Source organism: Callorhinus ursinus, unplaced genomic scaffold (assembly GCF_003265705.2).
Source record: "Callorhinus ursinus isolate GAN/ISIS: 27379988/994484 unplaced genomic scaffold, GSC_fseal_2.0 scaffold11, whole genome shotgun sequence".
Lineage (NCBI taxonomy): Eukaryota > Metazoa > Chordata > Mammalia > Carnivora > Otariidae > Callorhinus > Callorhinus ursinus.
Window position 1 is genome coordinate 53,063,358 of NW_027397073.1, and position 21,322 is coordinate 53,084,679.

A 21,322-nucleotide genomic window follows, 5' to 3' on the forward strand; every position below is an offset into this window, starting at 1 on the left:
CTAGCATAAGTATGCCCTGTGCAACTTTGAGATATCCTCCCACTACAAAATTACTGACTCTCTGAAATTCCATATTTAACTGGCACCCTGGATTTTATCTAGCAACCCTATTGTTTGAACTCCAGGAAACTCCCTGAGTATCTGGGAAAGGTCTCAGACATCCTGGTGTGTGGGGTGAAGAGCACAGCACGAGAACGGATGTGGGAGGTGTAAGTAAATTGTCTCTTCACTGACAAAAGCACAAATCCTCTGAGAGGTGAGCAGAAAAAAGCCAATCAGGAGTCTTTTGCCACTTTATCCACAGAACTGCTCCTTGAGGGGGAAGGAGTCAGCCGGTGGCCCTTTTCCTTCCCCTCGCACACCTGGGTGAGGACGCGCATACTGTGTATCTAATGAGCGATTTCAGCACAGGAAACCAGCTGGTAGGCGGCGAGACTGTCAGAGCAAGTGGCAGACTAGACACTGGGAAAGGGCGGGGTGGGGGTGGTGAATATGGGGAACAGTAAGACACAGCAATATGCTATAGGCACAGGGCAGATCTTCAAATTACACTGACTGCATGAACACAAACACACACAGAAATATGCCCATGGATGATTGAAAATTTGTTTTTCATTTGATAAGTCAACCTTATTTGTTAACCTCATCTGTGGCTGTTCTTGTAGAATTTCCTGGTGAGACAGAATGCACATCTGCTATCTGGCTGGAGCCAGCCAGCCGAGGCCAGAGTGGCTGGGCTCCTTGTAGAGCCGCGGAGCCCTCTAGAAGCATCCCTTTCCCTGATTCTGATACCTTAGTTTGCACTGGTCAGGAATGAACTCCTCATGTTTAACCTCTAATGGTTTCTTCCAAGTTGCTACCTCAATTCCATATCTCTAATTAGTAGGAGTTTAACTCCGGTTTGAGGACCTATTACTTCTCAAGCCTGCAGAAGTTCTAGGCTCAATGATAATTACTGGCATTTGATGCACCTAGAACTAACATTGAATACCGCAATATTCTGGCACAGGCTTTTCCTTCTAATTGATTCATTATTATTTACCATGACTCGAGGTTTGATGATCTTTTTGTAGAACTACTCTCTGTTGGAACTATACTGAAATCAGTCATACAGTTAAGCCTAGTTAAGATGGAGGGGATTTTCTTCTTGGACCCAAATGTTATAAATATAAAAAAAAAAAAACCCAACACACACACATAGTCAGATCTAATCCCTGGCTATATTCCCATGCAGGTTTCAGTGTCATGGAAACCAGCGAAGCTCTTCTGTGCCTCTCTGCTTAAAATCTGATAAAAACATAGTTTAACTGCATAAATCTAACTGCACTTTAGAGGGAAAAGGAGGTGCTGTATACATATGACAAAAGGTTTTAAAATAGTGAAATCTGTCTTTGTTATAATGAAAGAAAACTCGTAAGATGTTCGATTAATATATCTGGATCATCTGTTTCTTCCTTATTTTCTTACAGTGATATTTTAGGTGTTTTGGGATAGTCATTTTGTGGATATCTTGGAATAAAAAAATAAAAGGCATTCTCACGGTGTGGTGCTCAGCAATCACAGTGACCAATTTGCCTAAGGGTCACCCCTAAAAGAGCCTGACCGTGGCCGGTAGGAGCTGGTGGGATGAGTTTGCTGGCTGCTAGGATGCTGCTGTGTGGGGATCCTGGAAAGACCCCGCCCCTCTTCGGTGCTGTCCCTTCTGGACCTGTAGTTGAAGTTTCTCTGTCGATGCCAGAACTTGGAGGCAGGGAGGACTGTGCATGTGGCCAGAGCCTGGGGACAGAGGCAGGCAGGGAGGCACAACCATTCTTTGTAGGGCATGGGTGGTATTATGTTACTGGCGACTGTGCAATAACAGCGAGGACACCGGGGGCAGTCTTTTGGGACATTCTGTAGCCTCGGGCTCGGAGGCCAGGCTTGTGGTGGCACAGGGGGCCCGGGGGGACAGCCGCTCTGCTCACTCACCGGTGCTGCTCTGAATGGTCCTCACGGTGGTGGTGGTGCGCGGTGGGGAGGAGGACCTCAGGGACACACACTCGTCGTCCTGGGAGCAGCCCTTCTCAATGGCCCGCACGTAGCTGTGGCTCCGCATGCGGAAGCAGCCGGGCACGGGCAGGTCCAGCGCCTCCACCGCCTGCGACTCCAGCTCGCTGAACACCGATTCGCACACAGACTCAAACTGCCCGTTCACTTCCATCTCGCTCACCTGCGGGCAGAGGTGGGGTACCATAACTCCTTCTACCTGGTGGAGAAGCACCCTCTCCCTTAAGCATCTCCCAACTTCACCCCCCATCCTTCCCCAAGAGAGCCCCCTCTGATTCCATTAAACTCCAATGCATCTTATTTCCTCTGTGTTACAACCCATAATTGAACTGCATCTTGTTTGTAATCCCAAACAATCAATTCTAAAGAAAAAGAGCTTTATTTTCCCAAGGAAAGGAGGGTGGGGCTGAGGAGTCTTCTTCCAGTGTCTGCCCAGGTGCTAATTCTCCTTATTTATAAATGCAAACCTAGGGAACAGCTTCTAGTCCATGGTCAGAGTTTGGGTGTTTCAGTGCAACAGTTTTTGGTATAAACATTTTAGAAGCTAGTATTTTTATTATTGTGCTTTTTGGAATTGACCAGCTTGTCAAATAATTTCAGTGTTGAATGCAGCTTAATTTAGTGCAAAGTATGGAAACAGGCCCTATATTTTCTGGCAAGATACTCTCATTCTGCACAAAAATAGACCAAACCCAGATACGTCAAAATTTTGAAAAGCACTATGGAGATTTTCAATCTATACACTCTAAAGAAGGTTTCATTCTTCTTTATAAAAAGCTGATAGAGTCCACAAATTTTTTATGTGTTTTAAAATCTTCCAAATGAAGTCTTCGTGTTTTTTTTTGAGGAAATCAATTTTTATTTACTTACATTCCTCTGTACATAACTTACATTGGGTTTGAGCACCACCTAAAAAAGAAAAGAAAAAAAAAAAACAACCAGGTGCTCCCGTTAATTTCTCACTTTGTAGCTGATTTGATAGAGACATGGGAGCATTCTTCAAATATCTGCCACCCTCTAGAACTTCATGTCTAATTTCCCTAATATTAAATTAATGAATAATTAAGAATTTAGCAGTTAAAAAAACTTAAGATTAAACTACAAATAAGCTTAGTGCAAATACTGAAAATGATTGCAACTTTTGACTATTTCTTCATTTTGTGTATTCTGAGGATATACTCCGATAACGGCAAATTTCTTTAAACTTCAGATAGAAGTGATGAATTACTTTAAGGCATACCAAGTGAAAAAGACATCCATTTTTTTAATGATTCTTTGCAGCTTAAAATAGCATTTTCACATACTTTATCTAATTTGACATAAAATCCCTGTATGTTTTCAAGGCTAATAATTATATATGTCCATATTAAAAAATTAAATATGGATATATATCATTGATTTTTAGGAAACACTTGGAAGTGCTTTCACAGGTAAAGGGACATGATATTTGTAACTAATTATCAAATAGAGAAAGTGAACAAATGAGCCAAAAGGAATATGAATATGAATCTGGGTCAAGGATATACAGAAGTTCTTTATATTTTACAAGGAACTCTTATAAACTTGAAATCATTTCAAAGTAAAAAGTAAAACTATATTTGCATGTGTGTATGTGTGCATATATATATTCCTATATATATATCATTTATTAGATTTTCCCCTATTAATCAATATGTCAAACATTGCAAAGAAATGGTAAAATATCTATCCCTGTTAAGGTAATAACTATTAAACTTGGGTGACTGTTCAGAGAATATATATGCCCCCTCCCCTACTTTTCATAAAAAATTGAACCATAGAGTAAATATAATTCTGCACTTTTTTTTCCATTTAACCTTCTATATTAGAATTCTATCTTTTAAAAATTTATTTTATTATGTTATGTTTATCACCATACATTACATCATTGGTTTTTTCTTTTCTTTTTTTTTATTATGTTATGTTAATTACCATACATTACATCATTAGTTTTTGATGTAGTGTTCCATGATTCATTGTTGCATATAACACCCAGTGCTCCATTCAGTACGTGCCCTCTTTAATACCCATCACCAGACTAACCCATCCCCCTACCCCTCTCCCCTCTAGAACCCTCAGTTTGTTTCCCAGAGTCCATAGTTTAGACTTCTATCTTAACAGGATTCTCCTTCATTCTCTTTTAACCTTTTGTTTCTATTATATACAGATACAGAAAAACCACACAAAGTGAGTGTATAACTTAATGAATCATAATAAGGCTAACACCTTTGTAACCACTACCCAGATCAAGAAAGACAGATTTTTCCAGACACCCCACAAACCACTCTATTTGCCCCACCGTAGCCCATAATCCCATCTTCCCTCCAAAAGTAACTGCCACTCTGAGTTTTATCTTTATAAAGAATAATTATTTATAGGAATTATAAATTACAAATTTTTATAAATTATAAATTATGTAAATGTAAAGAATTATTTTCATAAGGAATTGTTAGTGTTTTTTCACCCATGTACATCCTTGGACCCTATAGTTTAGTTACACCCACTTAAAAATTTCAATATATCTTTCAATTCACTTTTAACATATAGGCCTCTTTCCACCCATTTTTAAATTTATTTATGGAAGCATCTGGGTTGTTTGACCTGTAAAGCTTCCCACAGTCTGGATTTGCTGATTTCATACTAATGGTAGGATTTAGCGTCTTCCTCTGTCTTTTGTATTTCCTGAAAATTGTAAGCTAGACCCAGGGGCTTTATAAGACTCAGGTTCAATCCCTTTGGCAAGACTAGAGGTCATGTGTTCTTTTATAAGGAGACATATTATGTCTGGGTTGTTTTCTTTTGATGTTGATAGGAGTCATTGGTGCTCAATGTCTAGATCCATTAATTCACTGGGAGTTGTAAAATGGTGATATTCTAATTCCATCATTACTTTTACAATTACTAGTTGGAACATTTTTATAAATAAATGCTTCCTCTCCCATTATTTGGTTATTCAATGGTTGAGGTCCTGTAGAAATGGCAGAATAAATTTTTGTTTTTCTCCCCCCTTCTTATTTTCAAGATAATAAATTTGTTCCCTCTTATTTACCAAAAGTGATCAATTAATTTTTAAAAATATCAAAATGAACTCATAGATTTAAAAATATATGATGGTTTTAAATTCACTTCAAATTTGAACTCACATTTGTCTGGTCTTTAACTAGTAGGAGCCTCTTAGGTTGGCTCCTGAATCCTTTTTTTTTTTTCCCTGAATCCTTTTGACATGTAATGAGTAGTCTTTGATAGCTTCCTCGAAGCTATGTCAAGGTATTCCAAACTCATCTACCTTTTCTGCTCAGTCCTGGAGTCAGTATTTTTTTCAAAAAGTCCTTCTTTTAGTGGTAAATGGTATCACAAGAATGCAGTCTGGGCCCCAGGAAGCTTTGTTGTCATTGCTACGTTTAGTCATTGTTCAGTGGGCAAAACTAGGCTTTTTGGTGGGCAGATCTAGTGAGTATGTCCAATTAAAATTCAGACTGCAGAATTTTTTTTTAAGATTTTATTTATTCATGAGAGAGAGAGAGAGAGAGAGAGGCAGAGGGAGAAGCAGGCTCCAATATGGGACTCGATCCCAGGACCGTGGGATCATGACCTGAGCCAAAGGCAGACGCTTAACCCACTGAGCCACCCAGCGCCCCTCAGACTGCAGAGTTTTAATGGAACCTCTTCTATGTTATATTTATACTTATATCTTGATTCCATACTAAAAATCCTCAGGCGTTCTCAGGGGGCATAGGAGACGATAGAATTGGGGTATTCTGCAATTATTCATTTGTTTCTTCTATAACATATGCACAACCATCTCAGAATAGCATACTAATAATACCATACCCATGTCATTATTGAAAACAGTTAACAATTCCTCTTATTTTTTGCATATACACTCTCTATTCTTTCCTCATTTAAAATAGTTGTCCTATATTTACATTGCCGAGCACATAACCTATATGTTTTTCCCTGCTTTAGCCCTCCTTTAGTCTCTTATACATAACTGCATATTTAACGCTTGCCACTACTTTTTTCATGTAAAAAATTATTCTTTTTTTTTTAAGATTTTATTTATTTATTCGACAGAGAGAGAGACAGCGAGAGCAGGAACACAAGCAGGGGGAGTGGGAGAGGGAGAAGCAGGCTTCCTGCTGAGCAGGGAGCCTGATGTGGGGCTCGATCCCAGGACCCTGGGACCATGACCTGAGCCGAAGGCAGACACTTAATGACTGAGCCACCCAGGTGCCCCGTAAAAAATTATTCTTTATCAAAATTCTACAGATATAGGTCAAATAGTTCTAGATGGCTTATAAAGAAAAAGAGCAAACCCCTAACCCACCTTACTCCCTCTCTCCCCCTGCCAAGATTCTCCCTCCCCAGAGGCAAGCACTTTCAATTCTTCCACCTGGATCTTAACGGTATTTGCATCTGTATTTCCAAAAACTTGCTTATGTGAATTGAATCTGTTGATACATTCGTAGACCTCTGGTAACCTCTTGGTTTCCTTCCTGCCCTTAAAGCATTGCTCTTGAAGCCTCTGTTCTCCTATTGCAATCTATGAGTGCCAAGCCCACTGCTGTCCTGGCATCTTTCTTCCCTATCACTGTGGGGGTGCCCTTCATTATCTTGATTGTGGTGGAGTCCCTGTTTCCTCTTCCTTGTTTTATTTCCTCTTTTTGGTGGAGCACATCTTCCAGTGCTTTCCTGGACAAGGTGGCCACCTGGCATTGATGGAAATGTCTGCATTCCACCCCCACTGTTAAGGGAGAGTGTGCTTGCATTCAGGATTCTAACCTGTATCCCTTCTTCTTTCCCATGTTTTCAGGCTTTGCTCTGTGTCTCTTAGTCTCTATGTATGCTAGAGTTTGGGAAAGTGGATGCCTTTCCATATAAACTGTTTTTTCTCACCCCCTTTTGAAAGCCCTTTAGGATCTTGTCCCAAATGAGCTAACAATTTACTATGATGTTCCCTATGTGGATATTTCTCCATCAATTGTGGTAGGTACTGGGTGGGCCCTCTCCATCCACAAAATCATGTCTTTCAGTTTTGGGACCATTTCTTGAATTATTTCATTAGTAATTGCCTTCCTTTTATTTACGTTTTCTGGAAATCCCACTACTCAGATGTTAGAATTCAAGAAGCTCGAAGAATTCCAAGGAAAAAAAAACAAAGAAAAATACATTTGATACATCATCATTTCCAAAGTAATCCTGGTAAAGAACAAAGCTGGAGGACTCACGCTTCCTGATCTCAAGACTTACTGCAAAGCCACAATAATTGAAACAGTTTGGGACTGACATAAGGACAGACATATAAACCAATGGAACAAGAATTGGGAGTCCAGAAATAAGTCCATACACCTATTCACCACTAGTTCGTATGTCTGTCATTGGGGTTGTCTAAAGCTCATTGTCTAGTTGATTCCTCAGGATGGGCTCATGGAAGTGATGTTCCCTATATTCATTCATGTTTATAATAGTTTGTCTATGCCTTTTATATGAAAGTCAGTTTTTGGGGGCTATAAAATCTTTGTTCACATTTTGCCCCCTTGAATATAATAACATCACTCAATTGTCTTTTGTCGTAAACTATTATTGTTAAACAGTCTGACGAGAATTTTTTTTCCAAATGTTTATTTAAATTCTAGTTAGTTAACATATAGTATAATATTGGTTTCAGGAGTAGAATTTAGTGATTCATCAATTTTTGTTCTTTTTTAAGTGACTTGCTCTTCTGTCTAGAAGTCCAAAGAACTTCGTTTTATTTTGTTTTGTTTGAAATCAGAGTCCTGTAATTTTACTAGACTATGTCTTAGTTATTGTTTTGGGTCAGTTTCAGGTATGTGGTATATAATTTTGAAACATCTTTTTGTTTCATTAAAGTTTTCTTTATTATTTTTATTATTCATTCTGGTTCTTTGCTTTTTCTTCTTCAGAGACTTCTATTATATATATGTTCAATCTCTGTCCAAAATATTTATCCATGTCTCTTGAATCCTTTTTACCTCATTTCTTTTTTATTTTATTTTTAAAAAGATTTTGTTGATTTGAGAGAGAGAGAGAGAGCAAGAGAGAGAGAACAGAGGAGAGAGCACAGAGGAAGAGGGAGAAGCAGACTCCCCACTGAGCAGAGAGACTGATGTGGGGCTCAGACCCAGGACCCTGGGATCATGACCTGAGCCGAAGGCAGATGCTTAACTGACTGAGCCACCCAGGTGCCCCTTCTTTTTGATTTTAAAAACGTCCTTCCTTTTTAGATTCTATTTTTCGTAGTGTATGACATGTCTTATTCACTTGCTCCTATATTCTTTCTCGTCTAATCTTCATTTCTGAAATTATTTTTCTTTTACTTCTAATTCTTTCCTGAGTTTTGTGACATCATATTTAAGGTTTTGAAATTCAGATATATCTTTTTCTTTCATGTCTTATATCATGTTCTTAATGTCATTTAGTGCATTTTAAAATATAGTTGGCCCTCGAACAAGGAACATGGGGTTTTGAGGCATCGACTCCCACCCCTGCACAGTTAAAAATCCACACATAGAGGTGCCTGGGTGGCTCAGACAGTTAGGCATCTGACTCTTGGTTTTGGTTCAGGTCATGATCTTGGGGCCTGGGACTGAACCCTGTATAAGGCTCTGCACTTACCCGGGAGTCTGCTTTTCCCTCCTTCTCTACCCACCCACCCTGGTCATGCACTCTCTCTCTCTCAAATAAAATATTTTATTTTATTTTTTTAAAGATTTTATTTATTTATTTGACAAACACACACAGAGGAATCGCAAGTAGGCAGAGCGGCAGGCAGAGGGAGAGGGAGAAGCAGGCTTCCTGCTGAGCAAGGAGCCTGATGCGGGGCTTGATCCCAGAACTGTGGGATCATGACCTGAGCGAAGGCAGAGGCTTAACCAACTGAACCACCCAGGTGCCCCTAAAATCTTTAAAAAAAAAAAAAATCCACATACAACTTTTGACTCCACAAAAGTGTAACTATTAATAACCAGAATCCTTATAACATAAACAGTTGATTAACACATATTTCATCTTTTATGTATAATGCACTATATTTTTACAATAAAGTAAGTTAAAGAAAAGAATGTTATTAAGAAAACCATAAGGAAGAGAAAATACAGTTACAGTGTTATACTGTATTTATAAAAAAAAAATCCATGTATATAAGTGGACCCACACAGTTCAAACATTGTTGTTCAAGGTCAAATGTAGTGAGTTAACAGTTTTGATCTATTTTGTGGGTATGTCTTTCTGCATGCTTTCATTTTCTGTTGGAATGCTACTCTATTCCTTACTGTCTTTTCTTCTTATAGTGACTTTGAATGTAAAATTAGTTCTTCTGACCTTGAGAGGGTGGTGCATTCAATATATATCCCCCCAAATTCCCAGGACTTCGTTTTTTATTTTATTTTTTTGCTTTCTTTTTTTTTTTTTTTTTAAAGATTTTATTTATTTGAGAGAGAGAGAATGAGAGAGAGCACAAGAGGGAAGAGGGTCAGAGGGAGAAGCAGACTCTCTGCTGAGCAGAGAGCCCAGTGCAGGACTCGATCCCGGGACTCGATCCCGGGACTCCAGGATCATGACCTGAGCCGAAGGCAGTCGCTTAACCGACTGAGCCACCCAGGCGCCCCTTTTTTTGGCTTTCTGAGAGTTCCTGATTCTTTTGCTCCTGTCCCTAACTTTTACCGGGGCCTTTTCCTTTCTTCTTTGCTATTGTCTCTATCTTGCTCACGCTTGATTCTCCTCCCATCTGTTTCTTCTCACCCCCTGGGCCCTGTCCTGGATGGAGACACTGGTTGGTTGGTTTCCAGTGTACAGATGGGTTCAGACTGCTCCAGTTTTCTTTGACCTTCCTGCAGGCTCCCGGAATTGATCTGCTATTAGAGAAGGCAGATCCCTTCCAGGGTCAGCTGCTATTCTCAAATAGGTGCCCTGAACTTTCCAGTGAATACGTGTTGCTTGTTTTGTTTTGCTGTGCTCAAGTTCGTCACAAAAGTCATTGTTTCCCTCTATGTCTTCCTACGCAGATGTGGATACAGTGCAGGCTTATGGCTACTTGTGGTTTTTTCTCATCCACTTATATTTTGGGTTCATGGAATACCTTGATATACCTCATTTTGTTGTAAATGTTATCCAAGACTTTTGGGTTTTTCTACCTAGTTGCTCTGTCTTTTATATGGAGACTCAGGGAAATTGAGATGCTAAGTCACTACCACCATAAAATCGTATAGTATGATGGTACCATAATTTATTCAATTACTCCTTTGTGAATGATGGTTCAGATGTGTCCTTGGTGACTGTGCTATGACCAACATTTTTGTGCATTTATCTTTATATACTGGTGCTTTTATTTCTGTATTACAGGTTCCAAAAGTGGGATTCTTGTGTCAAAAGATATGTTTTACATTTTTGTAGATTTTATCAACTTACTTTCTAAAACAACTGCAGGAGTTCACTCCAAAGAGCAAGAAGCTGGAGCTCATTTCTCAGTATGGTCAGCAGAACTGGATATTAGCTGTTTTTGCAACTTTTATAGGTCAGAAATGATACTGTGCTCTTTCAATTTGTCTTTATCAGCCCACTACTGTGTATAAACATTTTTTTCCTCATATTTATTGGCCTTTATATTTTCCCCTCTGATTTGCTATTTTATAAGTTTTGCCCCCACCTTCTTTTAGGTTGTTTATCTTTTCATAGTTATTGGTAGAAATACGTTAGGCAACTGGAAGCTTTCCTTTGTATGTTTAATATCCTCCCCCCCATCAATGGCATCTTAACTTTATGATATCTTTTGCCACACAGAAATAGTTTTTAGTTAGAACAGATGTCAATCTTTTACTTTATGTTTCCTGGAGTTCTTATTTTATTAAAAGTTATATAATTCTTACCACAGTATCATACACATATTCTCCTAATCTTAATTTTTGTCATTTTGTGTTATTGTTTAGATTTGAGATCTATTTGCATTTATTATATGGGAAGGAGTAGTTTATTTATTTTTAAAAAGATTTTCTTTATTTGAGAGAGAGAGCATGAGTTGGGGGGAGGAGCAGAGGGAGAGGGACAAGCAGACTCCACACTGAGTGCAGAGCTGGATCTGGGGCTCAATCCCATGACCCTGAGATCACGACCTGAGCTGAAATCAAGAGTTGGAGGCTCAACTGACTGAGCCACCCAGGTGCCCCAGTTATAGTTTAATGCTCTTTCTACTCTACCATGGGCAATTTGTTTGAATTCTCTGAGCTTTACTTTCCTCATCTGTAAAATGGGTATAACGATGCTTATTTCCTATGGATGCTTTAAGGATAAAAATAAAATATTCAAAATGCATATTATATTTCTAGGCACATGGTAGATATTCCACAAATAGTGGATGTTATTCTGTGAGATAGTGTAGTGGGATGAATGAAACAATTTACCCCAATTGTCTAAGACTGAATTTCAAAAATTAAGGAATGATCTTTTTTATAGTTGATATGAAATTAATGAGATAATATGAAAATCTTCTTGTATGTATCAGGTAAGCAATGCGTGATGACTATTCCACTGTTATCACTTCCATTATTGCTACTATTATTAGCAATACCCTCATACCAGTAGGTACTGAAGAAACTTACCAGTGAGGAGTCAATACCCTCATACCAGTAGGTACTGAAGAAACTTACCAGTGAGGAGTCAGGATACTTGGGTTTCTAGGTTCTCTTACTGGCCGTCTTCATAGACACTTAATTCATCTGAGTTTTTATTTCTTTGTATATATACAATGAAGGGATGGTCTAGGTCACAAGTCACAGCTAAACTGCTGTTATTACCACTGAGCATAATAACTGCCTATTCACTTTTTAAAAAAAATGATGTAGAAATCCAACACATTGCCAGCCAAAAATGTCTGTGGGCTTCTCATTTACCACTCCAGATGAAGATATTTGAGAATTGGACTTGAAATAAATGAAGACATAAATTAGGCTAATTTGGAAATGACTTTATTATACCAAATATATATATTTTTAAATGTGACTTTTAAAAATTTTTTCTTCTGAAGCTTCATTTTATAAAAGCCCCTATTTTTATTAGATGTATATATAGTACAAAATATAGAAAGGGAATAAATATTAAAAAGTTCAATTTTTCTCTGCCATGCAAGAACAATCTGTTTTTAGGGGTATTTTACTTCTATGAGGTATGAATGGCAGAAATAAACAATTTATTTATTCTAGACCAATATCTTGGCTTATAACATTTTACTTTGATCTTTCAAAGCCTTTGATGAATAATATATCAGGTTTTAAAGGGGAATAGGATATAATGCATTTAAATTCTATACTATTAGGGCTGCTACTAAAGATCTATAAGAGAATATCCCCAACATCAGAAAAGCTGACCACTTTTTGAAAAGTCTAGAATATATATGGTAGTATTGCTTTGAAGAAGAAACTAGTCTCCTTTGAATAATGACAGTGTTGGGACTGCAATAGTTGGAAATTATCCTTAAAGATATTGTGTTACTTGAAAATTGAATATGGGGACTAGAAAAATGATGTATCATTAGGAATCCATTTAGGATAGCTATTCTTTCTGTATTTTACTTAAGGCTAAATGATTATACCACTGAATTGCGGAGCTTGACCTGTCCTAGCATCAGGGCCCACATGTGCCTCTTCAGTGATTTGTTGCCATCTCATTAAGCTGTCGCTGGGACATGATAGCGTCTCAGGAAGGTCAGATCTGTGGCACAGGAACTCAAGCCAGGCAGCTGTGTAGAAGCAATGTCCTGATGAGGGAAGTGACATGTTTCTCCTGTCTTGAACACTTAAAATCTAAACATTTAGGGACACCTGGGTGGCTCAGTCGGTTAAGCGTCTGCCCTTGATCTCAGGGTCCTAGGATCGAGCCCCGCATCGGGCTCCCTGCTCAGCGGGGAGCCTGCTTCTCCCTCTCCCTCTGCCTGCTGCTCCCCCTGCTTGTGCTCTCTCTCTCTCTCTCTGTCAAATAAATAAATAAAATCTTAAAAAAAAAAAGACTGCATTTAGAGTAAAGAGCTCTATTTTGATGACAGGGACAAAGCAAGAGCGTGGTCCTATTTCAGGGTCTCACTCTGATAGATCAGAGATGCGTCAGTTCTCAGCCTACCGTTCAACTTCAGTGCTCGGCTTACCACCACCACCACCACCCTCACCACCATCCCCCTCCTCATCACCACGATCACCACCATCCCCATCACCAACACCATCCTCACCACCACTACCACACTTTGCAGCAGCACTGCTAGTAGCATTAATTCTCTCCTTGGTGCTCACAGTGTCTTCCAAACTAGCTTCGCTGCTTCTAGCCATTCATCCTTTCTCATCTTTCCTCTATTTTTTCCATATAAATTATCTCATATCAAAATTCTGATCATATCTCTTGCCTGCTTAAAAGCTGAAGTTTTAATTAATCTTTAATCAATCCCATTCCTAATAAATGAAGTCCAGTCCCCTGGGCCTGGCATGCAAAGCGATGCATTAAGAAATATATCCAGGGAGGGGCGTGTGGGTGGCTCAGTAGGTTAAGCATCTGCCTTTGGCTCAGGTCATGATCCCAGGATCCTGGGATCGAGTCCCACAGCAGGGAGCCTGCTTTTCCTTTTCCCTCTGCCCCTTCCCCCTGTTCGTGCTCTCTCTCTTTCTCTTGCTCTGCTCTCTCTCTCAAATAAATAAATAAATAAATAAATAAATAAATAAATAAATCTTAAAAAAAAATATATATATATCCAGGGCAAAATTCAGGACAGATTTCCCATTGCTGCCTCTACAAGTATTCTGAGCTCCAACAAAACTAAAACATTCACTATTCCTTGAATATGCTTTAGGGAAGCATTTTTCAAAATTCAGATCAAATACTACTTTATTAGAATTTCTTGGAATATTTGTTAAAATGTATATTTCTAGACTGCATGCCTGGAAACTCTCTCTTTAGAATCCTGGGTTCTTAGCACTGTTTTCTCCTTAGTTTCAGCATCTTGTTGATTATTCTGTGACCACAAAGTCCCATTTAACATCTGGTTCCTTACATACCTTACAGAGTGTTTTGTAAAATAATATTATGAAAATATAAAGCAATTCGCAAAGTGTCTGACCCGGTAAAGGTGCCTCTTATTATTAATACTTGCCCTGCCTACCTCAGAGTGTCTTGTGATGTTCAAGTAAATAATAATGATAGCACTTTTATCTTATTTGTACTCTTTTTTTTTTTTAAGATTTTATTTAATTATTTGACAGAGTGAGATACAGCGAGAGAGGGAACACAAGCAGGGGGTAGTGGGAGAGAGAGAAGCAGGCTTCCCGCGGAGCAGGGAGCCCGATGTGGGGCTCGATCCCAGGACCCTGGGATCATGACCCGGGCTGAAGGCAGACGCTTAATGACTGAGCCACCCAGGTGCCCTTATTTGTACTCTTGTAAGCTCTTAGTGGGAATGGATTTTGTTTTGTTCATCGATGAATAACTTGTATAATCTGGTCCAGTGTTCTGCTCAATAAATACTAGCTGAATTAATTGTACAATAGTTATTTTTGTGATAGCAATTTATTCAGAGTTCCTACACATTATTTAAAAAACACTCTTCTTGTTGTGTTCCCAGAGGAAGCCAGCCCCTGGGGTATCTTCGGTTTATTTGGTAGCCCCCAAAAAGCTGCAGGGTCAGGTCCTCCAAGAGTCCAGGTCCTCTCTGCCCTTGATCCTAGGTAGCCTCGCCCTCTCCCACACTCTCTGACCTTTAATGGGAGAGCCTGGAGGACCTTCAGCTGAATATTTTGGATATAGCATTAAGTTGCCTTTATTGAGTCTTAATCCCTGGTTCTTAGAGGTGGCTTTTGTCTCATTACCACGATACAATATTCACCTGGGACCCAGGTGAGATAAGTAGATTGTCACTTCCTGTCCCTGGGCCCCTGTCTTAATGACCTGCTCAATACTTGAACTTTTATGATTAGACACGGCTATGGTTTTTGCCAGTGATGTCTACCCTGACCTATCCTTCAAGCTTCTTTATAACCTCATCCATCAACTTCCTAATGGCAAGTGTGCTGGTACTGACTGACTGCTGATGAATTTCCAAGGACTCTCTGCAGTGTCCTTTATCCAACTGCAGAGAACCCCCTCCCTGGTAGACTGCTGATACCAGGTGCTTGCTGTAGCTGAATGTGCATAGCATGTAGATCAGGCTGATCCATCAGTGGGTTACTCTGCAAGTGGCCACCCCCTCACTTCATGCCCCGTGTCCACTAACCCTTATGCAGGTAATGGCCCACAGCCATGGTGCTCACCTGGCTGATGGTGCTCATGGCTCGCATGTAGCTCTCATTCCTAGAGCGGAACTTTGGTGATGTGAGCAAGCCGGCAGGGTCAAGACTGTCCAGGCTTCGGTTGATGGAGACTTCACTTACTGCCCTCAGGTAACTGTGACTCCGGATCTGGAGTTTGGGGGAGTGTTCATTGGAAATCCTGAAAGGGAATAAGAGAAGGGGCACATTTAGTCATATTCTAAGATGTAAGCAGTACTAAGATGTGGGAGCACTATCATTGATGTTGCACCCTAAACACTGGGATGAATAATATAGATGGCTTCCTATGATTACTAGACTCCCCCATGGTGTCTCAGAAGGAAAAACTTTTGACAGGAAATCATTAAGGTCTGATGACGCAGAGAGCAATAAAATTCTCTTCAGCCCATGAAATAATTTCCCCATTCACATTTTCCCAGGCATCTGGAGGAGGGAGATAATAGCTCTGATTGCCCCATCCCAGAAAATGTCCTGTTTGGTCTGTAAGCTTTGTCTTTTACCCACTTCCTTTCTCTGGCCGTCTTTTTGTTTTTGGACTTTCTAGTAACAGACAGTTGGTATACATCTGCAACTATATCAGTATCTCTACCAATCTTATCATTTAGTTGTCTGTCTAATCTTTGTGTCATTTAGTTGAGACTGAACTTAGTGTACAAACCTTAAATTTTAGCCGTTAACAATGCACACATCTTTAAATCTTGATATGTAAAGAAAGTCTTTACACACTTTGTACTCTGTGGATTTTTTCAAGATGTATTTTAAAATTATCAAAGTAGGAAAGGCTCATTGCCAAGCTATACAGGAGTGCATAAAACAGAAAGTGGGTCTCCCTCTCCACCCCTGTTTCTCCAGAATTCCACACCCTTAAAAGAACTACCTGTAGTAGTCTGGTGTATATCCTTCCTGTCTTTTCTTTCCTCTTCTTTTTTTTTTTTTTTTTAAAGATTTTATTTATTTATTTGAAAGAGAGAGAGATAGAGTGTGAGAGAGCATGGGCAGGGGGAGGGGAGAAGCAGACTCCCCCACTGAGCAGGAAGCCTGATGTGGGGCTCGATCCCAGGACCCTGGGATCATGACCCGAGCCGAAGGCAGTCACTTAAGTGACTGAGCCACTGCGATGCCCAACTTCCTGCCTTTATATACATATACAAACAATTTATTTTCGGTATTTTTCAAGCTTACTTTCACATGGGATTCAGGGTGATTTTTCTTTCATTGTTAAATTTCTTTTATTTTTGCTGAAACCTTGCTTGCAGTAAAAGTTAAAGTTGATGAGAAAGATGTATACCCAATATCTTTGCTATTATTTATCATTCTGGAGATCAAAGCCAATGAAATTAGAAAATAAAAAGATACAGGGAATATAAGTATTGTGAAGTAAGACATAAGCTTTGTGTATTCACAGATTATATAATTAGCTGGAAGATAAAAATCTGAAAAACTATTGGAATGCATAAGAGAGATCGATAGGATAGCTAGATACAGGGTTAAAAAACACAAAAATTAATAGCTTTTCTATTACTGCCACCACCAAATAGAAATTTAAAAAAAATCCATTCAAAATGGCAAAACGTTATAAAATCAGTACAAATTATAAAAAAATGCCATAGAATTTTATGAAGAAAGCTATAAAACTTTATGGAAGGCAATAAACAAGGCCTAAATAAATGCAAAGGAAGATAATTTTCCTTGATGGAAGTAATATTGTAAGAAAAAAATTAAAATTTTCCTAAATTATTCTACAAACCTAACGCAATTGCAATAAAAATTTTCACAGATTTTTTTTTATTTGAGTGTAACAAACTCATTTTAAAGTTTGTATGAGGTTCATAGCAGCATTATTCATAAGAGCCAAAAGGTAGGGCAAACTAAATGTCTGTCAGCTGATGAATGGGTAAAATGTGGTTCATCCATACAGTGGAATATTAGCTGGCCATGAGGAAGAGTTTAGTACTGACATATGCTACAACAGGGATGAATTTTGTAAACATCATGGTCAGTGGAAAAGGCCAGTTACAGATTATACAATTCCACTTATATAAAGTGTCCAGAATAAAAAAATCTCTAAAGACAGCAAGTAGATTAGTGGTTGCCTAGACTGGAATGTCTAGGAGGAGGAGGAAGATGGCAAGGTTGGGGGTTGATATCTAAAAAGTATGACTTTTTTCTTTGGGGTGGTGAAAATGCTCTAAAATTGTGATGGTTGCACAAATCTGAATATGCTAGACCATTGAATTGCACATTTTAAATGAGTAAATTGTTTGGTATGTACATTATAGCTCAATAAAGCTGTTTTAAAAATTATATGAGGCCTCAAAATAATCAAATTTCCTAACGGAGGGAGTTCAGAGAGCACACTGTGGTTGGCACAATGAGAGAAGGAGAGCCTGTGAAGGGGTTGCAATATAGCAATAATTTAAATAACCAGCGATAGGACTGAGTTAAGTAGCAGCGGAACTTGGGCAGATGGATTTAAGAGCCCATGTGAAGATTAAATATGGAAGATGATTAAGAGGAGGGGGTCTAAAAACAGCCAGAAAATAAAAAAAATAAATAAAAAAGGAGATAAATATCCTATCAGATCTCAAATTTACTTTATAACTACAAAGAGGAAAACTGTGGTATAGTGAAGGAATAGATGAATCAGTGGAATAAAGTAAGGACTCCAGAAACAGAACTGAGTGTCCATCTGAATTTAGTATATTGCAAAGGTGGTAATTCAAATAAGCAGGGAAGAGATCAATTACTTAGTAATGGTGTTAGATGAGCTGTGTGTCCACATGGAAAAAAAATGGATTCCTACTATCCATATAGATTAAAAGACTAAAAATCAAATATTTACAAATTTAAAGTTGTCTAGTATGTTATAGAAGAATGTGTTTTATAATCCTTTTATTTATTTGAGAGAGAGAGCACGTGAGTGAGCACAAGTGGGCGGGGAGGAGGGAAGAACAGAGGGAGAAGGAGAAGCAGACTCCTCCCTGAGCGGGTAGCATGAGGTGGGGCTCGATCCCAGGAACTTGGGATCATGACCTGAGCCAAGGGCAGCCGCTTAACCTACAGAGCCACTCAGGCACCCCTATAATTTTTTTTTTTAAGATTTCATTTTTAAGTAATCCTTACGTGCAACGTGGGGCTCAAACATACAACCCCAAAATCAGGAGTCACATACTCTGACTGAGCCAGCCAGGCGTCCTATTTAATCTTAATGTCTATACTTAAAAACTTTTTTAATTTTTATTTATTTATTTTTTAAAGATTTTATTTATTTGACAGAGAGAGACACAGCGAGAGAGGGAACACAAGCAGGGCGAGTGGGAGAGGGAGAAGCAGGCTTCCCCCCGAGCAGGGAGCCTGATGCGGGGCTCGATCCCAGGACTGTGGAATCATGACCTGAGCCGAAGGCAGACACTTACCGACTGAGTGTCCCAAAACTTTTTTTTAAACTATCAGAATTTTATGGAAAAAACTATAAAACCTTATGGAGGACAAAAAAGAAAGCCTAAGAAATGAAAAGAAAGTGGTGGAGAAAGGTTTTTAGAAACAGGATGTTGAAATTAAAAGCCATAAAAAAAATTGACAAGTAGAACTACATAAAAATTTAAAACTTTTGTTCAACAGAAGACACTGTAAGCAAAGTTAAGAATAATAGTCACTGGGGGAGCCTGGGTGGCTCAGTTGGTTAAGAGACTGCCTTCGGCTCAGGTCATGATCCCGGAGTCCCGGGATCGAGTCCTGCATCGGGCTCCCTGCTCGGCAGGGAGTCTGCCTCTCCCTCTGACCTTCCCCCCCCCATGCTCTCTCTCTCTCTCTCTCTCTCTCTCTCTCATTCTCTCTCTCAAATAAGTAAATAAAATCTTTAAAAAAAAAAGAATAATAGTCACTGGGTAGGAAACATATTTGCAGTACCACCCGATGTAATGAAGAGGGTTCACGCCTATAACATTTAAAGTGGACTTAGCAAATTAAAGAATAATGCAAATAACTCAATAAAAAATGGACAGAGGCTCAGTAAATTAGAGAAATGTTGATAAATATGAACACCATTTGCACATCAGATCCGGGCACACCCAGGTCCACATCCATAGATGGTAAAGATAATCTCTACAATCCCAATATCCTCTTTGCAATGTATAGGATTGCACTCATTCTTGAAGTTTGTATGGAATTACTTAAACACAATAGTCAAAAAAGATAGACTCAATAATACCAAAACCTGGGAATTTGACGAGCAGCTACTTTTTGCAATTGCACTGAGAAAGAGGCCAAATTAAAATAGATCTGGAATTTAACAGCAAAAGTAAACCTCCCACATCATTATTACAAAAGGGAAATGGTTCTAAAAATGAATGTTCTTTATGGATCCTACAAGTAGCTATCAAACATGAATTATTTGCTCTGCCAGCTCAAGTAAATATTTGCCATGTGTTACGTGCTATTATGATGATTCACATGGGGTTACTTTATAAATGCTCACGGCCCCAATCCCAACCAACCAACGAACCAAAGAATTCATTTCCCCCTTAAGATCTCTTCTAGAAAAAGAGAGACTTAGCTAGAAGCATTTATAACCTAAAGATCATGTCCCCTTAGAACTTGAGAATTAGATGACAAATGTGTTTCTTTGGCTCTTTTGCAACCTGACCTAGGGCAACGATATTGCCAACATAAATGATGCTGCTGTGCCCAATGGTTAGGGGGCAGCAATGGGGTGGTGACTATTTCATAAATGGTGTATATTCAAAAGAAGAAGCAAAAGTCCAGTGTTTTGAAAAATGAGTGTCTGCTGGCTGAGATGGGGAAATGAGGCATCATTGCAACAATCATTTACCCTGGTCACTTGTTATGAAATAAAGCATAATTCCCAAATTTCTAAATGAAAAATCATTCAGAAAGGATTGAATAGTCTATTTTGGTGAGTCATTTCTGATAAAACAATACATACTTTAATCATACACTAAATATAAGGAAATGAACTCTTACCTTGTCCGCTTAGTGGAGCCCACAGCTCTCAACATAAAATGTACAGTATGGATATGTGTTGCTGGTGTAGAAACACTAAAGAAATGCCAGGAAATAGTGTAATGATTACTTCATTTCACCTCAAAAGAAAGGTGATTTGCCAAGAAGAAAGGGCATGTGCTTATTCAGAAATATTAGTTCTCGTGTTAGATTAATTATTTTTCTGTGTTGGCCTATTCACATGACATCTATCTCTTTCCACTTTTCTCCCTAAATTGCTTAGGCTCGGTTAATGTTTTGTGGCTTATCAGAACCGAGATTTTGGCCTGGCCGAGTCCCATTCATTATCATGTCCTTTAACGCACTCAAAGATAGGACACCCTTATGTTAGTCATGGAGCAACCACGTACACAAGCTTGGCCCAGTGTATCAGTAAGGTTGCCAAAGAAGAGAAAAATGCAATAATACTCAGACTGCAAAATTTGAAACCAGTGTCCTTGAAGTGAAAATGATTAACTTTGTAATAGAATACTAAAAGTATAACTTCATCAGATGAATAAACTCTAGGGATGTGATGTGCGGCATAGTGATCATAGCTAATAATAGTGTGCTGTGTGCTTGAAATTTGCAAAGAAAGTAGATCTTTTTTTTTAATTGAGATATAAGATTGACAGTGTCAAATGTAGGACATAATGATTCACTGTGAGTATTGCTAAATGATCACCCTAATAAATCTAGTTAACATCCAGCACCACACAGTTTTTTCTTGTGATGAGAACTTCTAAGACTTAGTCTCAAGACTTTTTTTTCTTAATATTTTATTTATTTATTTGACAGAGAGACAGCATAAGCAGGGGGAGGGGCAGAGGGAGCAGCAGACTCCCCACTGAGCAGGGAGCCGGACTCAACTCAGGGCTTGATCCCAGGATCCTGGGATCATGACCTGAGCCAAAGGCAGACTCTTAACTGACTGAGCCACC

The 21,322-nt window shown here is 38.9% G+C and overlaps 1 protein-coding gene across 15 annotated transcripts in view; it reads right to left on the bottom strand.

The window, feature by feature from the left end:
• DLGAP1 (DLG associated protein 1) overlaps positions 1-21,322 on the bottom strand; it is a 942,912-nt gene that overhangs the window by 170,312 nt on the left and 751,278 nt on the right. For all 15 annotated transcript variants that reach the window (XM_073898465.1, XM_073898467.1, XM_025886688.2 and 12 more), the window contains 2 exons: positions 15,363-15,540; positions 1,969-2,209 (listed from right to left, as the gene is read on the bottom strand). In XM_073898465.1, coding sequence (XP_073754566.1) covers positions 1,969-2,209; positions 15,363-15,540 — 419 coding nt within the window. The remainder of the gene's footprint in view (positions 1-1,968; positions 2,210-15,362; positions 15,541-21,322) is intronic.